Source organism: Maniola hyperantus, chromosome Z (genome assembly GCF_902806685.2).
Source record: "Maniola hyperantus chromosome Z, iAphHyp1.2, whole genome shotgun sequence".
Lineage (NCBI taxonomy): Eukaryota > Metazoa > Arthropoda > Insecta > Lepidoptera > Nymphalidae > Maniola > Maniola hyperantus.
In genome coordinates, this window is record NC_048564.1 from 4,095,222 (window position 1) to 4,122,740 (window position 27,519).

At 35.8% G+C, this 27,519-nt stretch overlaps 3 protein-coding genes across 29 annotated transcripts in view; 1 reads left to right on the forward strand and 2 right to left on the reverse strand.

Moving 5' to 3' along the window:
- b6 overlaps positions 1-3,393 on the reverse strand; it is a 38,330-nt gene extending 34,937 nt beyond the window's left edge. Inside the window, exon 1 of the mRNA XM_034983287.2 lies at positions 3,230-3,393. The gene's annotated coding sequence lies outside the window, so the exon portion shown is untranslated. The remainder of the gene's footprint in view (positions 1-3,229) is intronic.
- LOC117995295 (coiled-coil domain-containing protein AGAP005037) overlaps positions 1-27,519 on the forward strand; it is a 173,887-nt gene that overhangs the window by 114,086 nt on the left and 32,282 nt on the right. The gene's annotated exons all lie outside the window — the stretch shown is intronic.
- Positions 19,060-27,202, reverse strand: LOC138404560 (MATH and LRR domain-containing protein PFE0570w-like). 2 transcript variants are annotated; one of them, XM_069508901.1, is made up of 6 exons: positions 27,075-27,202; positions 25,373-25,490; positions 24,058-24,163; positions 21,940-22,148; positions 21,540-21,603; positions 19,060-21,221 (listed from the first exon to the last, which is right to left on the reverse strand). In XM_069508901.1, exons 2-6 carry the CDS (start codon positions 25,475-25,477, stop codon positions 19,105-19,107), a joined length of 2,601 nt encoding a protein of 866 aa, XP_069365002.1. In that variant the 5' UTR covers positions 25,478-25,490; positions 27,075-27,202; the 3' UTR covers positions 19,060-19,104. The 2 variants fall into 2 exon arrangements, with proteins under 2 accessions (XP_069365002.1, XP_069365001.1); XM_069508900.1 differs by having other exon boundaries at positions 27,041-27,195.

Consider the following 27,519-nt stretch of genomic DNA (forward strand, 5'->3'; position numbering starts at 1 on the left):
CAGTCCACTCCTTTACCCGTTGAGCTATTGAGGCTCTGAAATATATATTAAAATTTAAAATATATATTTTTAATTGTACCTAGGTTTTTAATGTAAACAATATTTACTGTTCTCCAAACCACACGTGTCTGTCAAAACAATATTAATTACTTAGAGTAGTTGCCGCAAAATCCAACCAATACCAATTTCGACGGATTGACAGCACACGAACAAAGTAACCTTTTAAATAGGGAGTGAAACTAACCAAATAGGTCATACCGTTCGGGATTTAACAGAGGTAGGTTTTCTCTGTAACGTAGCCACCATTAAAATAGGATTTTTAAAACTCCACCTGTGCCGATACATGACAGCTAGGTGAAAGAAAGGTTTGATACCTATCTGGTACGATCAATTATTCAAATGCGTGTTATAAGGCTCGCATATTATGGGAATAATTTTCAGTGATCGATAGAGAACGCCTTTTTGCGGGAGGTTTTATAACTCTGGTGATTATTAATTCTTCTTTTCATTCACTCACTCTTGGCAGAATGGTCAAACGAGCAGGTTGGTTATCTGATGCTTCCACTGTTTATGAACATTTGCAGCACCAGAGGAACCAACAAGGCGTTGCTGGCATTCAGGATACGGGGATGGGAAGGGGAGATTACGAGTAGCCACGAGTAGCTCTCTAGCTCGCAGCCGGAACGCATGGAATGCTTTACTGATTACGACTAGAGTGTGGTCGCTAACCAGGCGGATTCGGAATGGAATCCTACTTTAAAGCAAACATACCTTCGAGATTAAACCATGCGGTATTAAACACAGGGACTCATAGGGAAATTACTATTATATAATGAAGAAATGAACGAAATCTTTAGAATTCGATTAACTAAATTATATTGTTATCTTCTAAGTATTCTAATTCAACTGGCTTCCAGTAGCTCAGGGAATCCTAGTTCGGGGGCTAGGAATATCGACAATTAATGTTTTTTCTGTTTCTTTTTTATATCTACTTACATCTAATAAGAAACCTACTTATTTGTTTTAATGTTTACTTGTTAACTGTAATCTGTTTATGTACTTTTAAGTAAGTTATTTACATTAATTGTATCTACCTATTTATATTCGGGCGAAAGACTGGCTTCCCATAGCACAGGGAATCCTAGTTTGGGGACCAGGAACTTTGCATTGCTACTACCAGGGTTATGTATATATACCTTGTAAATTGTTATCAAATAAACTAGCTATCTGAAAGCCAAATTTCAGCCCGATCCGTCCAGTAATTTGAGCTGTGCGTTGATATATTAGTCAGTCAGTCAATCCTTTTATAAATTTAAAGATAAGCCCAAAGAATGCATGACGATAGCCTTTGATTTATTCTTATACCGCCGTTTTCATTTACTTTCCATCAATACGTGAATTTTATTTCGATGCGTTTTTGGTGTCTTTACTGCTGCATAACGACCAGTCAATTTAAGTGATCCCACCTCGAATACTGTTTGTCGACCGAGATTTCGACTAATAAAAATGCACCTTTAGTATTCTCGACTGATTATATTTATCTGGGGCACAAATTAAATATTTTCACATTTTTATGCTCAAGGAAACCGGTAAAATACGACAGGATAACAAATTACCGTTACAATGATTATATTAAACAGGTTTTGCTTCCATAAATATACAAACTTCACTTAAAATTGTAGAGCAAAGGACATGCACCAACAAGATTAATTACGACAACTAAAAGTATGACTACTAGTATACTCTAAAATATCACTACGCGAGAACTGTAACTTTTCCTGAATATATTAGATACTAGTCTGCCCGCTATTTTATCCACTTGGATTCAGGTAAACCTGTGGGAACTCTTTGATTTTCCAGGATAAAAAGTATGTATCCTTTGTCACTCTCCAGGTAACCTACCCATGCAAAAAATTACGTCGATCGATTGGTCCGTTGCGACGTGATTGAAGGCCAATAAACCAACAAACAAACACATTATCGCATTTATAATAACATAATATGGTAGGTATGGATTTTGGGTATGGGTATGGTAGTGGTATATAATGACCTTTCCTTTCAGTTGAAACGTTACTCCATATTGGACACATTTTTTCTTGAAGTAATTTTGTCAAAAATATTGATATTATTATTAAAATTCAAACTTCAAAATTCAAATAATTTATTCAAAATAGGTAATTACTTAGTTACACTTTTTGACGGTCAGTTTTTGGATTTGTAAGATATAGTGGTGATAATTAATTATCACGCTAACTCAAAACTAAAGCTACGAGGATTCCAAACGCGCTCAGGTCTGAGAGGAGCCCACAACGAACTCATCATCATATGTCATCATCATCATTGTTATCATTGTTATAAATTATCATTATTGTGATATGAAGCATAAACAATCGTGAACCGTGAACAGATTGGAACCTCTAGATTCTAAATTTTATTTCCATTCCATTTTATTGAAATAAAATATAATATGATTTCGATAAAATGAAATCTAAAATGATATAAAATCTAGAATCTAGAAAAATCTTTTAGACTGAATACTTAATATAAAACGTTTTATTACCTGGTATCAATTTAAAAGCTTCTCATTCTGATAAGAAGTTATTCCTAGAAATTTTTATAAAAGTAGCTGCTTATACAAATGTAATACTGTTTTAGTCAGTTTCTATTAGAATATCGAGTTGCATAATACGATGAACCATCTTTTCTGATATTTTCAGATTACTATATTTTTTACGCTAGTATTTTAAAGAGCTGTGATAGCCTAGTGGTTAGGAAGTCCGCCTTCTAATCGGAGGTCGGGGGTTCGATCCCGGGCACGCACCTCTATCACCGCGATATCATCTTACAATTCCAACAACCGACAGTCAAAAAGTGTAATTTATTACCTATTTTAAATAAATTATTATACTGTTATCAAATCAATGAGTTATGTCGACGAGCGTAAAAAATGACTTCTCACGCGCCACTTAAAAATTCGTATGTCAAATTTCATGACAAAAGTACGATTTCAGTCCTTTATTTTACATTAGACTTATCAACAGATTACTACAATCGGCTATTTGTTGAAACGCATAGTAATTAAAGATAATCGATTTCTAAAAAACATCAATACTATCACAGTAAAATATGTAAAATCAATCCAATTCGCTGAGCAAATACAACTCGCAACGCACCCGCATATAAAACGCACGAAAGACCTGTTACAAGACGTTTAAATAAATCGACTTACGGTTAAGCCTCGACTACTCGAAACAGTTGAGACGCGTGCGCGCACCACTCCCACAAGAACCACTGACCAGGCTGCGTGGTCACAAAGACACCCCTCTCTACCAGCTCCACTTTAGATCACCGATAATCAAGACTCGTGACACAAAAATGACATTTGGCAACCACATTACGTTATGTGTAGAACAGTGTGTACAGAATTGATATACTTACGTATGCACTAAGAGCCAGCACGTGCCATACCTTCGTCATTTTATAAAAGCTGAAAGTTTTACTGCTTGCTGTCCCCAAGTCCCAACACAGGGAGGAATATGCGACTATGAATTTTGAATCATGGTAGCTTTGGGAGATAACGGGTAATAAAAGTGTAAAAAGCTTAGGTCAAAGTTTTTTTTTTTTTTTTTTCTTCGGATTAGTGTTAGAAATTACATCATGCATTTCCAGACAGTATGATGGCGACCCCCTGCTAGACGCCCTTAAAGTTTAATAAATTATTAAAGTTCTTCACTAAGCCACCATGATCCAAACTTCATTCAGAGTCGCTAATCATTCGTCCCTGTGTTCGAAACTGTCAGCTTTTATAAAATAACGAAGATCTTTCACGCGCTGGCTCTCTCTATACTGGATTACCCGTCCTGGACATTCGCTGTGTTCAAAGAGTATGTAATTACTACATTTTTGCTGTGTCCAACTTAAAAGTAGGTACGGATCATACAGATTTTTATTTGGTTTGACTGTGACATATTAAAATGCGAGGTGCAGTGGGGTGCGAGGAGCGGCGCTTTAAAAACGATTAACTTGGAAATAAGCGCTTACTGAGTGAGAATTTAAAATACAATAATACTCATATTATTAAAACAAAAATAGACAGTAAGTAGCTATGTTGTATGGGTAAAAACTATCGCTATCTACCTCGTTCACTCTACCAAAAACGTTTTCTGTCGTACTCTAGGTATACCTACTCAGCCCACGCGTGGTACCATTTTATGTTCTGACTAGCCTGCGGGGCTTAAGGTTTTTAAAAATCCCTTGGGAACTTTTTATTTTCCGACATAAAAGTAGCCTATATCAGTCTCCAGTCTTCCAGGTCTTTTTAACTATAGCCATGCGAAATATCACGTCAATCCGTTGCACCGCTCGCGCTTCTCCAAGTCTCTACCCGGTTTCTCCACTCCTGTCCCGCTGGCTTCTAGTTTTTAAATCACCACGACTTAGGAATGCAATTCCTTACAGCATCAGGGTTGAAGTGTTGGGTCCTCGAATACAACGATAGTCTTTATTTGGTCATCATGATCAACCCATCACCGGCTCACTACAGAGCACAGGTCTCCTCTCAGAGTGAGAAGGGTTTTGGCCATAGTCTACCACGCTGACCAAGTGCGGATTGGCAGACTTCACACACCTTTGAGAAAAACTATGGAGAACTCTCAGGCCTGCAGGTTTCCTCACGATGTTTTCCTTCACCGTTAAAGCAAGTGATATTTTAATTACTTAAAAACGCACGTAACTCCGAAAAGTTAGAGGTGCGTGCCCGGGATCGAACCCCCGACTTGCGATTGGAAGGCGGACGTCCTAACCACTAGGCTACCACAGCTTTATTTGGTAGGTACCTCCAATATCAATTTATACCCGACAATTTCTAAATCCCATCAGCTTAGGTGGTCAGGTCCTGTGCAGGATCAGGATTGAGGAGTTGAACAAATAAAATCATTTTTTTTTTAATTATTCTCTTTAATAATGAATTCTAGCCTTATAAACTACCACTATACAAAAAAAACACATCATATTATTTATGACTAGAGCCAAGACCCTATTCTATGTATTTCGTAGTATAGTAGGTATGTGTATTAAGTTTGCTCAACCTCCTGTCAAAGTTAGATCACGAGACAAGTGTCCGGATGCTGCGTCTAATGATAGTATAATTTACACAGCGTAGATAAACGTGTTCAATTAGACGGCTTTGTATATCGTATTGGCTAACGTGATAATTATTTGTAACTAGCTGATACTCGCGAATTCTCCCGCGTGGATTCACGTTTAAAAAATCTCGCGTGATCTCTTTGATTTTCCGGGATAAAAAGTCGCCTGGACTTTAACTATAACTTGGCTGCATTGTGGCGAAATTGAAAAACAAACCAACATAAAAACACTTTCGCGTTTATAATATGGTTAATGGCCTATGTTATGCCAGGGAAATTTTCGGAAAAATTCTTGCAGAGCTAGATTTTGTATGAACCTTGTTTGGATTGAAGTGTCGCTAAAATGCACGTTATAAAAACCATCAAAAACGGTTTTTCATGAATCCATGTATTCAGTACCCTTACTTTTACAGTAAAATTATGTTCCTATTATAAAATATTAGGAAATCTTTATTTCATCACTGCTTTTTAATTATCATAAAAACTATAGGGGAGAATACAAGAAAAGTTTATTGTTTAAAGTTTGTTTTTAAAATAAGATTTTTATGTGGACACTTCCGCTACAAATAACGAAATGTCATATTTGTGTGTTCGTTCGTTCATCATTGTGTGGCATCTATCCGATTAGTTGTAACTTATGACAGTTGTTGTTGACACTTACGTGAAGGTTTCTGACACTTCTATCAACCTATGTGGCGCAGGAGTCATTCAAACACAGTAGGTTGCATTGCTAGTGGGCACTAGCCATTATTTTGCAAAATAGTACCTACAAAGTGGAAGTGGAAGTGGCAGTCACAATCGAGACGCGTGCGCGAACTGACTCCCTTGAAAAAGGACCACGGATGGGTTCGAAACTAGTCGGGCTAACGTCGACTAAACACGTGAGTAAAGCCGGGACAGATATTATATACAAAGTGGAAATTGCTTAAGTATAATTTCTCTTTAGTAAAAAGAAGTTCGAAGGTTTTGCAGCCCTACAAATACGAAAAGAAATTTTTTCTTTTATTTTTCATTTGTATTTTCATAAGTTGTTTCTTAGATCGCGTATCGGAGCATTTAAATTAAATTTATAGAAAAATTAATTTGCTTTATGAGATTTCAAAAGAAATTGCATATCTTTCTTTCCTACAATTTTAATTATACTTGGATCAAAGTCTAGTTTTTCTTTTAGATAAGTAATGATTTTGAAGTTGAAACACTTCTTTAGTAGCGTTGTGATTTGAAATTAGATGAAATGAATAAGCGAGATTAAAGTAAGGCAAACATATACATTTATAAGGATTTAGCCTACGAAAGAATGACATAGATTCATTATACATACCTACAGTTAGTTACCATAAGCCTGTCGTGTCATTTGTTGAAATTGACTATCCAATCCATCCAATCCATCAGCCTGTTTGCATCCACTGCTGGACATAGGCCTTTCCAAGAGCACGCCACCAAACACGGTCCTCAGCCTTCCTCATCCACCCGCTCCCCACCACCTTACCGTAATCGGGAATAGCAGGGCTGCCGGGAACTGGGGGCCTTTGTCTGTTGGCGCTGCTCATTAGAAGTAATGCCCATACTGACCACGCTGGGCAGGCGAGTTGGTCAGCGAGTCAGTGTTTGCTCTACTTACTTACAACAAAATATCCACTTCACTACAGTAGTAGAATAGTTTATGATGCAGCCTGGTACAATAGGTATGTGTACAGGTTTCAATACTGCCACGTACCTATACAATTTACCTGTACAATATCCGGTATATATAATATATCGGAATGTTACATTGATTTAATGCAGCTTTGACGGTTGAACCGTAATTAGTTGTGGCTTCCCACTGGTATGAGACAGTGAATTGTGATCAAAGAACAATAATATTATGTATATCACTATTATAGGTCTAACTTGGATTGGATAGGTATTCAACGTGAATATTGGTTACACCGTATTGTACCAGCATGTTAGGCGTGCTCATTAGGCGGGCCGGCACAGCCGGGCGGTAAAATTGAATTGTAGATATAATACTTATATTATATTCAAGAAAATGGCCGCTGGGCTATGCCGCACGTACAGCATTTGGCTAAGAAGTGAAAATCAACTGCGGTTCTCGAAGGTGTGTGAAATCAGTCAATCCGCACAAGGCCAGCGGCGACTGTGGCCGAATATGGTCTAAATTCTTCTCACTCTAAGAGGAGACCCCTGCACAGTTGTGGGATGGTGATAGGTTGATCGCATGATGATGATGATGTAAGTACCTAACGCGTGACTGAGACGGTACGTGGGGCAGTGATCTGGTGACATAAGGGCTGGCTCATTTTTTGCGCAATGGATCAGCATGGCTGTCCAGCGCGGACATATTCACCAGTATTCTTGGCACCATTCCACGCGGGCATGATTTGTATAGTCATCAGATAAAGCTAGCTTTTTTTCTTCAATCTACGCGATATTGGCGAAGTAAATTGTGCCGTGGTGGCACTACCAAAAGCCACTAAGCAAGAAACAACAACAAAGCTAGCTTTTATTGTAACATTATAAACTAGCTGATGCCCGCGACTTCGTCCGCGTGAAATTAGGTTTTTAAAAATCCCGTGGGAACCCTTTGATTTCCGGCAGGGATGAAAGCTATCTCTGTTCCAAATTTCGTCAAAATCGGTTGAACGGATGGGCCGTGAAAGGCTAGCAGACAGACAGACAGACAGACACACTTTCGCATTTATAATATTAGTATGGAAGTATGGATAAAGAAACTTACATACATACTTGAACCCTGAAAACATTACACTCCTTTTTTTAGGCAGTCGTTTAAATATCGTAGAATTATTTTATTAAATCAGAACAGCTTCAAAGATTGCGTAACATTTATATCTAGATATATGCAGTATTAATTGAGTTAGTCGTCACGGACATCAAAATCAAAAACTGTAACACTTTCTCTTCCGCCGAGCATGTCGATACAACAATTAAAAGGCATCCAAATGAGCTGGCAACGTTTCACGGTTAACCAGTTACGATCATTACTCTATTTAGTCATTCACAACTTTTAGCAATTTTTCCAGCTCTAGTTATCAATCATCATCAAACTTAAACTCTAACTCAAATTATTTATTCAAAAATGTTACGCTTACTGATGGTCAAAATTTTAATTTGCAGGATGATATAGTGGTGATAATTAATATGTAATTAAAACTAAAGCTACGAGCATCATGATGAGCATCCCATCGCCGGCTCACTACTGAGCACGGGCTTCCTCTCAGGGCTTAACACCATAGTCCGCCACGGTGGGCAAGTGTGGATTAGCTGATTTCTCACACCTTTGAGAACATTATGAACACTCTCAGACATGCAGGTTTCCTCATTACATAATTACTTAAAATGCACATAACTCCGAAAAGTTTGAGGTGCGTGCCCGGGAGCAAACCCTCGGGACCTCCAATTAGGAGGTGAAGGTTCTAACCAGTATGCTCAGTTATCAATATCTAAATATATAATAAAAGGGAAAGGTGACTGACTCATCTATCAACGCACAGCTCGAACTACTGGACGGATCAGGCTGAAATTTGGCATGCAGATAGTCAGAAGTCAGAAGTCATACCTACCTGTAAAAGCAGTGTAAAGTTCGGCCATAGTGATATCCTTAAGGTTACCGTACTATTTGGTAAAAACCCGCCAAGTGCGAATCTGTCTCGCGCACCGAGGGTTCCGAACTACAATCGTATTTTATCGACATTTTGCACGATAAATCAAAAACTACTTACTAGATCTTGTTCAAACCAATTCTTGGTGGAAGTTTGCATGGTAATGTACATCATATATGTATATATATATATATATATATTTTAATTAAAATATTACAATAAAACTTAAAGCTAGCCTTATCTAATTACTATACAAATCATACCCGCGTGGAATGGTGCCAAGAATACTGACTGCATTTCCGCGTTGGACAGCCAGGCTGATCCGTTGCACAAAAAATGAGCCAGCCCTTCTGTCACCAGATCAGGCTATTAATCGCGGTGAAATGTCTCGTAATATTTTTTAACCAGCGTCAATCCATCAGGTCTCTTGCCATCATCCCGACTAATCCCTGCCGGCTCAATGAGCGTAGGAATATCTATGGTGGCAAGAGCTCTTTTAATCGTATCGTTAAAAGAGCCATGCCTAAACAGCCTACCAGAGCTCCTTTGGCAAGAGAGTCCGTGGATTCCAAATTTATCAACCTCTTTTCCTCACGGACATCTGTGCTGATGGTTTTTTTAGTTTTATCATTCTCTTATTTTAGAAGTTACAGGGGGGAGACACACATTTTACCACATTGGAAGTGTCTCTTGCGCAAACTATTCAGAGAAAAAAATGATATTAGAAACCTCAATATCATTTGTGAAGACCTAACCATAGATACCCACACGTATATGTTTGATGAAAAAAAAATTGAGTTTCAGTTTTAAGTATGGGAAACCCCCAAAATTTACTGTTTTTTTTTCTATTTTTGTGTGAAAATCTTAATGCGGTTCACAGAATACATCTACTTACCAAGTTTCAACAGTATAGCTTTTATAGTTTCGGAAAAATGTGTCTGTGACATACGGACGGACAGACCGACAGACATGACGAATTTATAAGGGTTCCGTATTTTGCTAATTGACTACGGAACCCTAAAAAGGAACTCATAGTGAGACTAATTGAGTGTGTAAGTGAGGCCTTTTACATTGGGAACATGGGAAATTAGATATTGTACGTGGAGGAAGTCACATTCTCTAACGCCAAATGCATAAAACCATCTCCGTTCTCTCGTTATAATCATATACTTAAATAATAATTAGCATTTATATGCTAATTAATTATTACATAAGACAATTTTGTCACTTGTTATGTAACCAAATAATAGGGTCTTAGACTTTACTAATGAATGATGATTTTTAGTATAACTTATGGGGCTAGAATCGGTACCCTTATTATAAATGCGAAAGTGTGTTTGTTTGTTGGTTTATTGGTTTGTTGGTTTGTCCTTCAATCACGTCGCAACGGTGCAACGGATTGAAGTGATTTTTTGCATGGGTAAAGAGATAGATAAAGATAAATAAAGACCTGGAGAGTGACAGGCTTTTTATCCCGGAAAATCAAAGAGTTCCCACGGGATTTTTAAAAACCTAAATCCTCGCGGGCATCAGCTAGTTAATAACTAAAGAGAATAATTTAAAAAAATACCATTATTTTATTCATTTTTAAAATAATTATCTAAGTAATAGAATATCATTCAAGATACATAATTATATCTTCAAGTACCAATATTTGAATTTTCTGAAGTATCTGTGAATTGTGTTAGATATATAAAATAGGTTTGATGCTAGTGAGAAAGCAACACCGCAGTCTTAAAAGCTTAGGTATTTTTCTTGTATTTTACTGGATTAATACGTACTATCAGAGAGAAGGCACGACAATGAAACCTTTTAACTAAGCTGTCCTGCGATGTTAAAGGCTTTATAAACCCTCCTTTGAAGACATTTCAAACACGAATAGAAACAAGAGTAGGTACCTAATTACCTACCATCGGAGTTGCATGCGTAATATTATTTTCCGCGCGCTACTTAGGGTTTTTATAGCAAATATCTTTTTTTAAACATCTTTGCAACGTAAAGATGGAGACGTTCGTTTTGTTTGGTACAATATTATACACTAAACAATTAATTTTAGCTAAGCTAAGCATTAGTTTGCGTTGATAGCAGTAGCGTGCACAGGGTTTGAAGCCAGGGTAGGCACTAGTTATATAGGAGCCTGATCACTGGCAGGTCATAATGAAAAATATGCATTGAGCTATGAGGAAGTTTCAGGGACAGCTTCAATAAAATTTTCATAGATGTCTCTTGATTATTTCGCATAGGTCGCCACGAAAGAGGAAAAATAATACCTATATCTTTATGATCTATGCTTTAATGTTTAGGTCGTGTCAATCAATGACATAGATAAAGAGTAAGAGCTAGCGTGCACTGCAATTTTTCTTACGTTTCTTCCTCACAAAATCTGTGAACTATAATAGAAGTAATTAATAATTTCGCATCCGATTTAAATTTAAAAATTTAGAGCATAGATATATGATATAGATATAGGTATTATTTTTCGTCTTTAGTGGTGGTAATATATTCAGCGCCATCTATGAAAATTTTCTCGAACGTTGCCTGGAAACCTTCTCATTACAACTGGGGTAAGCAGTGGATTTATGCCTCTAAGACCTGCACGCCACTGGGTGATAGCCTAATGAATAAGACATTGGCCTCCTATTCGTAAATTCGGGATCTGATCCCATTCGTAACAGGTTGACCAGAGTGAGCTTCATGTCTACAACATCGATATAAATGACAAGATATGCCCAAGCGAACAAGAATTTTCACGGTTTTGGAACCAAATAAATCAGCGCTACCTCTTAGATACTAATGAACGACCTGTTTAAAATCCAGACGTCACTGAGGTTGCATTGGTGCTAAATAAACATTTTAGGACAAATGAAAAGGTGTCATTTTGCTTGTTCAATGGCCCTGTCCTTACGAAGTAATATATAAGTCAATGGTCTACAACTACAATATAACGCTCCAGCTCAACACAGGACAGCTCCATAGCGCGTTCCACCGAAAGAGTAACAATATTAAAACCAGCCAGATAGATACAACCAAAAAGATTTTACAGCAACTTTTTCTCGTCAAATACGAAAAAACTGTTCCCCCGACCTATTTATTAAATCAAATGAGAAAACTGCAGTGTGTTCAAATTCAAATACATACCTACATAGTCCAGACTGACTAACGATCCATCAACACTCAGCCTAATGAAACTTTGGGGAAATTTCTCTAGTGTACTGAATTCCTTCTGCTATCCACTAATAATAATTATTATTTATCTATTATTATGGTTTCAGTTTATGAATAAAAATATAACCTCTTTATTATTTTATGATTTTATCTGCACTCATGTATTTTTATATTAGCATATTATTTTAATACAATACTACTAAAAATTGTTTAATTTTTTTTTTACAAAAAGAAATAAAAATCTCTATATCTATATAAAGACTTCAATACCTTACCACAACCACTAAAAAGTAAAAACTAATTTAATTTACTACCGAATATATTATGTACTTATACTAGAGTTAATATAGTTCTCTTATATTTTTTTAGAGCAGGTGCCAATTAGTTGCACGAACCGTCTACCTATTCTTAATATTGTTTTATGACTCCACATTCTCAAGTCATTGGCACCGGCTCCAAAATTCTTATAGAACTACATTAACTCTTTTGCACAATAAGGTAAGGTGTTGAAGTCAGTTTTTATTTTTTGGTAAAAAAATATTTATATACTACTTACAATACACAGACAAACACGGATTTTAACTTTGATCTATACTGTAGTGTTTAAACCTAGAGTTTAAACTCCACAAATGTATGCCTAGTGGTATTCAGCTGAATCGTATTCATAAGTTAAGTGATGTTATTAAGCTATCTATCATGTACCTACCTACGATTTAGTATTAGGTCACTATAGTGACTTGATAGGAACATGGAACTGAGTTTAGTCGTGCTGTATGGGTAATAGGTATTGCCAAAGAGATTAGACACCATTCAAACTAGTTGACTTGTGAATGATCCCTGCTTTTGCAATGTCCTATATCTATTTCATGTAATTATATACGTACTGCACAACCGATACGAGAATTTTGAAAACTTGTTTGAAATACTATACATAAGTGAGTTTAAATTACTCTCATTGTTAATGCATACAACTTAGTATTATAATTTATAAATATGAAAGTATGTCTGTGTATGTGCTAGCTTTTCACGGTCCATCCTTATAAGTATAAGTCCCGCAAATTGCTAATGCGCGTGGCCGCCATTTTAGTGACGCCAGTACTAGACTGAAGTTTCGAGCTGATGGTATATTTTTATTTCGGCTGACGTCAAGATCATATAGATATAGGTATTATTTTTCATCTTTAGTGGTGGTAGTATTTAGCGCCATCTACGAAAATTTTCTCGAATATTGCCTGGAAACCTCCTCATATTTCAGGCCTAAAATTAGTATGACAGACTTGCAATAACCTAATTTGATACTTTAGAATTACTTATTTTTATTTCTGTTCAGAGCTGCCATACTAATATTTTTTAAATTTGCCGCGTTTTTCCAGTTTCTTATTTTGTTAGCCAGACAAGCATGTAACAAATTAATTCCACACATCAATAAACGCATCATTTTACACAGCATTATGTTACGGTCAAAATTATGGTGTCAAGATACACAAAGCACAATATCAATGAGGTCATAATTAGTCGTTATTGTAATACGAGCGATAATTTACCTGAAGCAAATTACCTTGTGACTGCATCGCTAATTATTATGTAGCCCGTGTACTTGAATTAATAGGTACACCTCTATAATACAGTAGCCGGCAAGAAGCATTGTATGGCACGTGGCAGAAAGTAATGTACATCGGCCAAAGAATTTCTAAATACTACTTCGTAGTACAACCCTATGTCGATGACATCGGCCTTTAAAATGACATTTCGGATTTGTAGAGCGTTGTCTCTGTTACTCATACCTATATGACGTTTTGTCGGTCTCAATACCAGAGGCAACGCTCTACAAATCTGCTATCTCTTTCTAAAGGTCGATCTACATTTCTTTCAGCCGCGTACTGTATACATCGACCTTTAGAATTAGATTCCGGCTTTGTAGAGCGTTGTCTCTGTTACTCATACCTATATGACGTTTTGTCGGTCTCAATACCAGAGGGTTGCCTCTGCCTCTGGTTGTAGAGCGTTGGCTCTACAAATCTGCTATCTCTTTCTAAAGGTCGATCTACATTTCTTTCAGCCGCGTACTGTACATCGACCTTTAGAATTAGATTCCGGCTTTGTAGAGCGTTATGTCTCTGTCACTCATACGGTCTATATGACGTTTTGTCGTAAGTATCATCTTGCACCAATTTCTTGCTTATTTATATTATTATTATTTGTTTCTAACAAAAATCATTAATTGAACGCTTCTATAAGATTAATTTATGAAGTCGTCCAAAAATATTACGTTTATAGTAGGTATATAGGTATTTTAAATTATTGTATATGCAAAGATCTTGGATCCTAAATGTCAGTATTGAATACATTTCCGAAAATTCTTGGCACACTTTTTGTAACTACCTACTTATTTCACAAAATAGTGTGCCAATTTTTTTCGAAAATGTAATAAAAACTGATACCTACTTAGTAAATATTTTACCGGGTAATTTATTCAAATGTTCGAAAACAGCTATAAAATATCTAATTAGGTATATAAATAAGCATTATATAAACGAGTAGGTATAAGGAGTTGCAGTGGATTTCATAACTTTTGAACACTTCTGGTTCCTAAGTTGTATTCTATGGAATAATAATAATGTTTAATAATTATCTTACGTCTTGGTCAAATGCTATTGAATAACTTGTAAGTAAATAAAAACTTTCTGAAATATCTTTAAACTACTACTCTACTAGTTTCTATACTATGTTTTTCTGGCGACTTAGTTTTCTTGGATAATATTCGTGGGAATTTCTCAAAATCCTTGCTTGGCAGTTGGAGCTAAACATCAACATGTCGGTCTAGGCTTTCTTTCATCATCGTCGACAAAACCAATGTAAATAATTTATCGCTTAAATTTTAACTCCTCACGCGCCATTTTAACTTTTTGTGTCAAATTTCATGTCAATAGTACGATTTTAGTTCCTATTTTAAACGTCAAAGAATTTGGATGTATGTACTACTACGTAGCGTGAACCGCTTGTGAACCGTAATGGAACCGTACTTTTGACATGACAGTTGACCCATAGAGTAATAATGGCGCGTGAGGAACGGACTATCTGTCTGTGTACTTTTTTATGTTATCACTAGAAGAAATAAAATAATATATTATATTATATTGCATACACTCGCTAAATCAATCATTTCAAGTGGTAACGCAACAAGACCACCTCGAACGTTTACTTATGGTACTCATTTGTTACTACTTAAGATAGGTTTGCAACTTATAATGTTTGCAATCAAAATAAACACGAAACTGGTTACACCTACTCTTAATATAACAAGTCTGTTAAAGTAAACGAAATACCTTCACTTTTAAAAATAACTTACTATAATTGTAACCCTTTCAGTTTCTGTGAATTTCGTAATGATTAAGTATACCACTGACAAAAAACTTGAATAACTAACTAGCAAAAATTCGAGTCTTCGCTCATAGAATTTGTATTTTTTTAATATACTTACTGCCATAGAATAAGTAATGTGTTTGAGCCGGTGGTCAACTATTGAGAGCACCAAACTCATCAACATATTATTGTTACATTTTTAGGGTTCCGTACCTCAAAAGGAAAAACAGAACCCTTATAGGATCACTTTGTTGTCTGTCTGTCTGTCAAGAAACCTACAGGCTACTTCCCGTTGACCTAGAATCATGAAATTTGGCAGGTAGTTAGATCTTATAGCTGACATTTGGGGATAAATCTGAAAACCATGAACTTGTGATTACATCACACAAATAAATTAAATTGTGGTCATGAACTATTAATTAGTATTTTTCACTTTCTTAGAAAGATAACTATATCAAGTGGGGTATCATGTGAAAGGTCTTCACCTGTGCATCCTAAAACAGATTTTTATTTATTTTTATGTATCATAGTTTTTGAATTATCCTGCAAAATGTCGAAAAAATACCACTGTAGTACGGAACCCTCATTGCGCGAGCCTGACTCGCACTTGGCCGGTTTTTTTTTGTATGTGGAGATCCTCTCACATCTATATTTATAATAAAACTGTACCTGGACGATTTAATCAAGACCACGTGACGTGACTTCATCCGCAGGATTTCGATTTTAAAAAATCACGAGACTCCATGGTTTTAATTAAATCATGTAAAAAATAATGCTCCGTTGCTGCGTGATTGAAGGACAAACCAACAAGCAAACATGCTTTCGCATTTATAATAATATGTACAAATATGTGATCGCCATTCCTCTCTTATTACACGTTTAAGTAAGTAACGTCAGGCGTAAATATTATCCTTGACCGAAAATATTTTTAGACAGGTTTTTAACTTTCTCCGAGATGCCTATAAATATTTTATTGGCAGTCAAATATCTTTTTAATTTTTTTTTAATACTAATACAGCTTTCGTACATTAACATTATAATGTTTAAAGCTTCTAGTATTTTAAATAGGCGCTCTATATTATAGAATGAGAGTTTCCTTAATTAAGTATTTATCTGATAGCATAATGCGGTGCATCGCAATGCGTCTCGTGTTTTGATAATGCTACCTATTATGCCTGAAATCTTCATGCAAGGATCTCACCTATAAATAATTATATCCTGCAAAATAGTTGGTTTTTATAGTTAAATCGCGTCTCTGGAGTTCTAGCATACCTCAATTTTTTGTTTCGTCACAAGTCAGCCCTTGGCTGCAATCTCACCTGGTGGTAGGTGATGATGCAAGTTAAGATGGAAGTGAGCTAACTTGGAAGGGGTGTGGCAGTTTTTTTTAATCCCATTTCCCTTATCTATCTACACGGCATCACAACGAAACGTTCTTGGCGGCACGGCTTTGCCGGTAGCCAGTGTAACATGGTAACTAGCCACGGCCATAGGCCCCCACCAGACTGGACCGAAGACAATTTAGAAATTATAAATAACCAAATTGTTGCTGCTGGGAATCGAACCTGGGACCTCCTCATTTATAAGACACCGCGCCACCACTGCGCCAGGGAGGTCGTTAAAACATTATAATATCAGTCTATGTAACATTTCCGAACATTGAAATCTAAATAATATTCACATAATATTATGTATTCATTAGCGTTGGAGCGCTTTATTCAATGAGTATTACTTTAAATAGAATATCATTGTAGGCATGAAATGAAATACGAAATGAACAATTATGTTGAAAGCATAGCTGGTAAACATATTGCATTTTAAGTAGTTAAAAGTGGATGTGTTTGTAGCGTTCGTAAAATGTGCGTCTCTGTTTATTAGAGAATTTGGGAATCCGTAATTCCTGATAGACAATTTAAATACTTGCGTGCTGTACCTGCACTAGAATACTAAGGACGCTAATAACATCATAATCTATACTCAAATTCTGCAAGTAAATAAATTATTTCAATACAATGTAGAAACGGAGTCATCATCGTCATAGTCAACACATCGCTGGGTCATTACTGAGTCACAAGTTTCCTCCCAGAAAGAGAAGGGGTTTGGGCTTTGGCCAAAGTCTGCCACGCTGACATAATGGAGAGAAAACTGAGAACATTATGGAGAACTCTCAAGTAAGCAGGTTTTCTCACGATGTTTTCCTTCACCGCTAAATTTTCAATAAATAAAGTCTTAATTTATTGAAAACGCACTTAACTCCGAGTTAAAAGTGCGTGCCTGGGATCGAACCCCCAACCTCCCCAATAGCAGGAAGACGTGTTAGCCACCAGGCTATCTCGGAACTTTATTATTAAGCCTTTATATTAACCGACTTAAAAAAAAGGGAGGTTCTCAATTCGACTGTATGTTTTTTTTACCTTATCTTAACTTATTATTATCCTTATTCCTAAACTTCATCATCATCGTCAACCAATAGACGTCCACTGCTGGACATAGGTCATTATAAGTAGGTACATTGTGTGATATAATTATTTTATCGATAAGGATCCCTCATTGGGTATACGACGCCTATCTCGGCTCTTATAATAGATTAATTTAACGGCGTAAACGAGCAACTTTCTTTAAAGTATCTCCGTTACGTATTTTTTACGTTTGATAAACACTAATTTGCATTTTTAATACTCGTCTAATGGAAAAATGTTGTAGGATTACCTACTCTGGTTTTTTAAGGACAACCACTTACGAAATGTGACAAAATTAGGCTACAATTTACACTGGCTTCAAGAATTACGCCATTCATTGATCAAAACAAAGTAAAAGGCACAATGAAATGTAAAAAAAACTGCTCAAACGTGAGTCAGACTCGACCACAAAAGGCTCCGTACCGTCGTACGAATATAATACTACGTACTTTAAAAAAAATAAAAAAAACAATGTAGCTCTTTTGAACGAGAAATGACATTATTTGCTTTTTACTATATTTTTTATATTTTTTTAGTGTTTACCTACACTTTCAAGGAAATTACTAAATAATTTTAAATACATATAACTGCAAAATGTCGCTACTAGATGACATTAAACAGTCGCTTCAGTACTGAGTTAACATACATATCACCAATTTCGTCACTGGCAGTGAGCGAGACCGTAGCCGAGTGGTCAAGGCATCGGGCGCGAACCCAGAAGATGCAGGTTCGATTCCTGCCGGTTACGCAATTTTTGATATGTATTTAAAATATTTAGTAATTTCCTTGAAAGTGTAAGTAAACACTAAAAAATTATAAAAAAAAAATAGAAATATACTCTGTATGAAATATACCTACCCAACAGACCTACTATCTATTTCTACTCCCTACCTATAAATTCATGAGATAGAGCCCGCTGACACTCGGTCGGACATACAGACAACGAAGGCTTAATAATATTGTCCCATTGGCACCTTTCGGGTACGGAACCCTAACAATATAACCGATCCGCAACTGAATTCGTAAGTTTGCAAACACGACTTAGGTTCAAAATTCCAATAGCAATACAAAATAATAAGCCAGCTGGCCTTGTAATCCGAAAATGGACTCGGACCTATCTCAACTTTCAAAGTAGTACTCACCTAAAATGATGGGGTACATGCATGTGCTACATAAGTACATTGAATAAGGCCAACTTTTCGTCGCATAGTCGTTGTGTTCGCTTACTATAGTAAAATAGATTATTTAACCCAGTTAATATAAAGCTAATGTGGACGTAAAAACAAAAACAAGAATTGTAGTTTTGATATTTTAATTACCTACTTGTTTTGAGTTAGTTAAATAATAGCACTTTTAAAAAAAACCGCATAGATCCGTAGTTTTCTTTGGATAAGAACCGCCAAAGAGGCGTACTGGAGTTTTAGACCAGTCAATTAATAGAAAGGCATTAGTTTCGAATACAGATTCTTCTAACGAACACTTTTTGTAATTTTGAATAATAAACTCAATGCCAAAATTGTTCTCCTTCACTGGTGACAGTATGTGCGTCACATCAACGCTACCGTCGAGCTGGACATACAATAAGCGGTCGTACAACTCAACGTTTTTGCATACTTTAGGCCCCAAAGAAGGAGGTACTATTTCACTTACATGATCAATATCAGATCTATATCTATTTATATCGGGAATTTTCTCTAAACCTCCAATAAAACTTATTTTGTTTGCTGCGACATTATCGCCAATGATATACCGTTCATTTAGAGCGTTTCCAATTTTGACATTCTGATTAAAATTATTTTTGTTCGTAACTTTGTTGTTTCTGCTATCAACAAATACATTGGAATCAGGTTTTTTGGTACTTTGTGTGACCTTATTATCTGGAAGAGACCCATGGTTGTGTTTTAATATTGAAATTGAGCTTGGGTTAGTGTTAGAAAGGTCCGATATTTCTAATGCTAGATTACGCCCGTTAAGTATATCAGCTTCATCAATATTTTTAACGACTTTGTGACTGTCGGGTCTATATTTTAATCTTAATGATGGATGTTTTTTGTTACCTGTAAATATATCTTTGTTAATACTAGTATGGATTTCTCCTGATTCCATGTTAATGCGTCGTGGTGTGTAGTCATTATTGTATGACTTAATATTATGCCATTTATTTGCATTCGATAAACTTTTGGTATACATTTCATTACTATCAATAAACTTTTTTTCAACAAATTCATCAACAAAATATTCTGCAGACTTCAAAAATGGAAGTATTGCCATTAAGTTACTATTTTTATATAAATCACTATTAGAGAACGCTTTCATTGAATTAATTTTAGAAGCGGCAGCAAAAGGTGCAGGTTTCAAATTTTCGGAACTAAAATTTGTTTCACTTGAAATTTGCTTGTCCACATTCCTATAAAATCTGTAATATTTATTATTTGTCATTGTTTGGCCTCGATTTATAATCTCCACATCTTTTGGTTGGGATTTTGCATGTGATTCCAAGATTTGAGTTCTTATGTCATCTTTTAAAATCTCAACATTTATTTGTGGATATATTATATTACGTTTATGAATAATATTAGTTTTAAAATTACGTCGTTCAAATTTAAAGGGTTGAACTTTAATCACTTTATAATCTGAGGCATATGGAAAAGTATCTGAGAATTTAACAAGTGGTATTGTTGAAGGAACCTTTTTTAATTTTTTATTTTCGAAATTGGTGTTTTTTAGATAATTTAAAACGCTATTTGCGAACTGAGAACTTGTCCATTGACCGTACACTTTTGTATTTTTATCTTTCGGCGGAGGCTTAACTACTTCTGATATTTCATATTTATTTTCATTGATTATCTTCATATGGTTTAATTTTTCATTCTCTTTTATTTCAAAGGATGTCTTTAAAAAAGGATTTTTAATTTTCACACTTGTGCGTGTGTAGTCGTTAAATGATACTGGTGGTGGAGGAATTTCATATTCCGATATATTAGGAAGTTCATGTGTCCCTGAACCAGACTGTTCTCTTGCTTTACTATTGTGACCTTTAAGTTTACCTATGTTACCAGCCTGATTCAAAAGATTCCAGAAATTAATTTTTTCGTTATCGTGAGTAGTTGGGCGGATGTTGGGCTTTCTTGTAAAATCTAAAATTTCTTTTTCATTTGATGAGTCAGTAAATTTAGTTTTCTTTGGAATCAGATCTAAACCGACGTCATGTTCAATCGATCCGTGAATAGATTTAAATTTTATGAAACTTCGGGTCGTATTCATAAAAGGCAATTTTGTAGTTTCAGAGATATCAAAATCCATATCGTTCAAAACAATATACTTATTATTGTTATTGCCTAATAGCCTGTTTTTATGAAAAAGCTTCTGTTCGTATTGCGGATCTTTTTTTACTGTATAATTTCGTTCTATGGTTGACTTCAGTATCATGTTTGCTCCAAATATTTCTCCTTCTAAGCCGTGTGTAATCCCTGAAAATTTTGAAAACCCAACATAAATTACATTTGAGTAATTTCCACTTTATAAACAATATCTAAATATATAAAATGAAAATGGTCACTGACTGACTGACTGACTGATCTATCAATGCACACCTGAAACTACTGGACGGATTGGGCTGAAATTCGGTATGCAGATAGCTATTATGACGCAGGTGTCCAGTAAAAAGGGATTTTTGAAAATTCAACCTCTAAGGGAGTAAAATTGGGGTTGGAAAGTTATGTAGTCCACGCGGACGAAGTCGCGAGCATAAGCTAGTATTTCAATAAAAATATATAAAGGTATATTACCATTGTTAGTTGTACCGTAGCCAATTATGATGCTGCCGCCACCGGGTAATACAAAACCGTAGAGCTATAAGGAAAATATAAATGCAACTTAATCTCAAATTAATAAAAGATAAAGCTAGAAAATATGGAAAGCTAAAGTATAGTCGAACTTTTAAAATTGGTCAAAATTAGAACTTGGTCTAACATGTAACACGTGTGCTTCCTAATAGTGATATTATAGGAAGCTAATTGATTTATCTACAAAGGCTAAATAGCTCAACATTAAAGAGGCAGAATTAAATCCGAAATTCTGAAGGTCACCCGTTTCACTATTACCTCACTACTCCTAGCCCTAACACAATATGCTCATCATGTTTCGATGTGGCGAATATTCTTAAAATAAGGTCATAGGTGTGCGTACACTTTGGGCTGCCTCGCAGGATGCCAGTCGGCCGTCCATGTAGATTGCCCATGCACCGAAATCCGACTGGTAAGACAAACAAGCATGTCGCCATGTATTTTCAGTAATATCCACCAAAGTACTCGAAAAAGTTCTTCCATTTAAGGATATTTTCATAAATTTCCCACCAGAGTCAAGCCACAGCTGTATTACACGATTATTGCCGTTTCCTATAAAAAAATATTTGCATTAAAATTTGACATCTCTATCAAAGACTCATGATAATCAATTCATCGCCAGCTTACTACTGAGCACGAGTCTCCTCTCAAAATGAGAAGGGTTTAGGCAATTAGTAGACTGCCAACTGGCCCAGTACCGATTTGCAGACTTCACACACCTTTGATAACATTATGTAGAACTTTCAGGCATGCAGGTTTCCTCACGATGTTTTACTTAAAACACACCTAACTTTGACAACAAAACACAAAATTTTGAGGTGCGTGCCCGGGATCGACTTCCAAACTTTCCGAATAGAAGGCCGATGTTTTAACCATTGGGTTATCACCTAATTTCTAGACTATTAGACCGTAAACTCACTAATCAACCTCGTATAAAAACTCATGCGTTATGGAATTAATTATTTGAACGTGTGTAATAGACTAGCCCAACAAAAAACGGATTAGTATAATCAATCATCAATCTGCAATCACCTATTAACATTTGATGTTATACAAATAACAACAAAATATAAAATAAATTAGCATGGCAATGCCGATTCTCTTGTACCCAATCTCTAAACTAAACTAAATTAACAGGTCTAAATCTAGTGCTATCCTTTTCCGCAAGCAACATTATGAAAGGGATAGCAATAGATTTAGACGTGCCATTTAAGTTTAGTTTAGAGATTGTATACAACGGAATTAGCCACAATGATGCCTTGTGTAATTTAAAAATGTACGTATATTTATTATTAAAATAACCTTATTTTTATCAATAGCTAGACTAGATGATGCCGGCAACGTTTTCCGCGTGGATTTAGGTTTTTTTAATCCAAGAGTTCCCTCTTATATTTTATTAAAGAAATAAATAATACACAGGACTTCGCTGTATTAAGATTTTTTTAATCCCGTGGGAACTTAGAAAACATTTACTTATTAAGTAGAAATTTTACAACACTCTTATCAAATATCCACACTTTTTATCACAAAGTTTTCATTCAATCACAAAATTAAAGCTATTTATGCCTATAAAGTTTACTAAAATAAACAACACAATTAAATTACGCCGAATTCATACCTAAGCAAATACTTTTTAAGTAATTGTGAAACTGAATCAAAAATTCATACGTTAAGAAACTTTAACTACCAAACTGGTCCAACTAATGGGGTCATGTTAATTATATCGTAACATAATATCGGCTCAATGGCTTTGCTTGTAAGTAAGCTTTAAAAGTAATTCGTGTGTAAGTGCATTTTTTAAATCGAGAATGCGTCGCGATTCTACTTTTTTCCCACTGGCTCGGAAATTGCTTCATTATCAGTACCTACCCTTATTATAAATGCGAAAGTGTGTTTGTTTGTTGGTATGTCCTTCAATCACGTCGTAACGGTGCAACAGATTGACGTGATTTTTTGTATAGAGATAGATAAAGACCTGGACAGTGACATAGGCTACTTTTTATTACGGAAAATCAAAGAGTTCCCACGGGATTGTTAAAAACCTAATTCCACGCGGGCGAAGTCATGGGCATCAGCTAGTTTCAGTATAAAATATCAATCTGCTCTTTTCGGTACGCACGCCAGCAATTTCCAATACAGCACATAGAAATTATTGGATAGTTACTACTGGTAATGAGTATAAGACAATCACAGCTTAAACCGGTGGGTCTAGAAGCGTAATTTTTTTTATAAACTTTGTACAAAAAAGTATTTCTAGAAATTCACTAAGGGGGTTAAAGAGGTGATACTAGTTTGATAAAAGTTCGTGATTTTGAAATTAGAAATATGGAAATGATGTTTTGTGTAGGCTTCTTTTTATGACTAGTTGTATCAGCATTTTTGGAAACATTAACATGCCTTTGTTTACGCTGCCGAGCTATTACGTGCTTCTAGTACTAGAGTTGAGAACATAATCACTCACCAACATACGTAAACACACTTTGATCGTGCGACAAGTCAAAAACACGAAGCCAGGTGCAAAAAGTAAATTCTCTAATGGGTGGTGTTTCTACGTCGTACTGAAGAAACTGTAACAAAAACATCAATTCAGAATCGGATCTCCAAAAAATCTGCTAATATGGCTTAATTATTTAGTAGCTGTCATCATCATCATATCATCAACCAATAGACCTCCACTGCTGGACATAGGTTTGTAGGGACTTCCACACGCTACGGTCTTGCGCCGCCTGGATCCAGCGGCTCCTTGCGACTCGTCTGATGTCGTCCGTCCACCTAGTGGGGGGTCTTCCAACACTGCGTCTTCCGGTGTGAGGTCGCTATTCCAGCACCTTGGGACCCCAACGTCCATCGGTTTTACGAACTATGTGCCCTGCCCATTGCCACTTCAGCTTCGCAATCCGTTGAGCTATGTCGGTTACTCTAGTTCTCCTACGGATCTTCTCACTTCTGATTTAATGGCGTACCTAGATAGTTTGATTAGTAGCTGTATTTGTTCTTATTTGTGTTATTTTTATCACTGTGGAAGTGCAGTCTACTCACGTGCCGAGCGACCCAGAGATTGAAAACCCTGCATTGTTCTTTATAATGATAATTTAAGTACATTTCTCGCGGGAAAGTCGCTCGAGCGTGTACTGCAGTTTCACGCGAATTACTGCAGTATTCCTACGTAGGCACGGTACGTTTTCTGTTATCATGGCACTAAGCATTACGGTCGTTTTCCCTTGGAACTTATACGTTTATGTAGTGAATTTTTTCTCATGCACCCGCAAGTATGTAACAAAATTAAACTGGGATGATTATATTAGAATTATTTGTTATGTTATATAAGTCATTTGACGTCTAGTGCTGACAACACTAAAATGGCGACCACGCGCATTAGCAATTTGCGAGACATTATACTATTGCTCAATTAAGTCTGTAGTTTTCTATACACCAAAATTGCTGTTTTACTCAAATGTCACGTTATTCAAATACACCTCATCCTCCTATCAAAGAGTTTTTCATGGTTTAGAAAAATGGCTTTTGTACTATTATTGTTGGAATTGCTTGTTTAGTGCAGTAATACTCACCTGTTATTTAATAATGAATCCTACTTGTGTTGCATTATTTTACTTTGTTTACATAATTAAGCCAATATTGATTTTGACTGAAGCAAAAAGTTAGACTATACCTACTTTGCTTTCGTCTTAATCATTCATATATAACAGATATATTTGGTGTGTCAAAAAACCAGCTACCAGGCTGATGAATTAAAAATAGCAAGAAATCAAACTCACCTGTCTAAATCCCTTTTGTGTGAGAACAATTTTAAAAACCGGCCGATTAATACAGTAACCAATGTTTACTAGAGACGAGAGAATCAGGCACAAGCACCACGTCATAATTAATTTTAACCTGTGGAATAATAAATTACAAGTACATAATCCATACTAATATTATAAATGCGAAAGTGTGTCTGTCTGTCTGCTAGCTTTTCCCGGCTCAACCGTTCAACCGATTTTGATGAAATTTGGTACAGAGGAGCTACCTCTGCAACCCGGGGAAGGACATAGGGTACTTTTTATCCCGGAAAATTTAAGAGTTCCCACAGGATTTTTAAAAAACCTACAACCACGCGTACGAAGTCGCGGGCATCAGCTAGTATATTATATTTTGTTTATAATAAATAACTAATATCAGCTAATGTGATGCTAAAATGTAGAGCAGGTAGTGTCATACATGTCTACTAGTTGATTTCGACTCAATCAACAATGTTGAGAAAGCTTACATAATTACTAGGTATATAAACAGACGGAAAAAATTTGAAACTTTAAAATATTATCATCCAGAAAATTTTACATAAGTCAACGTTACCAAAATCATTGCAAAACCACACTTATTTTATAAAAAAGAAATGTTGAGTAATTAGTTATACCTACTTAGTCCTATTTTTACGAAAAGTCATTCAAAATTACGATAGGTACCTACCTACATATTTTTTACTATTATTACACAATTTAGTGATAGTTGTTAACCAAAAATGCACATTTATTTACTAAGTTTTTTTACGTAATAAAAATGTAGGTATGTGTAGGAATTTCAATAGTAAAATTATAACATCTAGCTACAATTTACAAACTAAAAAAATGTGACAGATTTTTGTCGGAGACATAAATATGCCTCAACCTGATGCAAATCGTGCTATATGAAATTGGCGTTTTGTAAAGTAGGAACAATAAGTCAAAAATTATTTTGGCCACAGTCCACCATGCTGGCCAATTCGGATTGGCAGATTTCACAACACTTTGAGAACATTATGGAGAACTCTCAGGCATGCAGGTTTCTTCACGGTGTTTTTCTTCACCGTTAAAGCATGTGATATTTAATTACTTAAAACGCACATAGCTTCGAAAATTTAGACGTGCGTGCCCGGGATCGAACCCCCGACCTCCGATTAGAAGGCAGACGTCCTAAACTAGGCTATCTAGGCACTAGGCAGGTTTTCTTACAATATATTTTGACTTCACCGTTACAACAAGTGGTAAGTACCTATTTTATTTCTTAAAACTCACAGTAATACACAGATAGAGGTGACTCGTAATCGTGACTATTTCTGATTTAAATATAACTAGCTGATGCCCGCGACTTCGTCCGCGTGGATTTACGTTTTTCAAAATCCCGCGGGAGCTCTTTGATTTTCCGGAATAAAAAGTAGCCTAAGTGTTAATACAGGGTATAATCTATCTCCATTCTAAATTTCAGCTAAATCCGTCCAGTAGTTTTTGCATGAAGAAGTAACAAACATACATACACATACATACACACACACACACACACACACACACACACACACACACACACACACACACACAAACTTTCGCCTTTATAATATTAGTCGGGAATCGGGATACGCAGCTAGAAAGCCTTAGCAAAAGGATTTAAATAAGATAGGTATGTATACCTACCTTGTAGTAATTGTACAATTTTGCTATTTTCTACCTGTTAAAAGATTGGGGTTCAACTTCTCTAGCCGTGTTCCTTATGCAAACCACAATTGCTCAATTAGGTACCTACACTAATACTTCGTGCTTTCTAGAGGCAAATAAAATCACAACTGACATCTTATCGAGTTATGATACAAACTGTTATTGCTACGAGATTGTTTGTAAACCACGTAAACATTACCTGCAGATACATTGTTGCATTCTGACTGTACTAACTTTTAATGACTAAAAGTCGATCCCACTGGCTTTGAAAACTGAAGGTGCCATCGCAATATGTTTGTTCATTAACTAAATATTAATACTACCTACCCAGAGCCATCTTTATCCTATTGGAGGCCCTGGGCACATTAGAATAATGGGGCCCCTATGATCTTGACAGAGTAGGTACTATTTTCTTAGAATAGGCAAAGAAAGTAGATAAGTCACATTCTAGATTTTCG

What these genes read in the sequence shown, in the direction of transcription:
- LOC138404560 (XM_069508901.1), bottom strand. Translation starts at nt 25,477, where the DNA reads ATGACGTGGTGCTTGTGCCTGATTCTCTCGTCTCTAGTAAACATTGGT. An exon ending in AAGTGTGTTTACGTATGTTG is followed by an intron (nt 22,149 to 24,057) that starts GTGAGTGATTAT and finishes ATTTTTTTATAG; the next exon opens with GAAACGGCAATAATCGTGTA. An exon ending in CTACGGTACAACTAACAATG is followed by an intron (nt 21,222 to 21,539) that starts GTAATATACCTT and finishes CAAAATTTTCAG; the next exon opens with GGATTACACACGGCTTAGAA.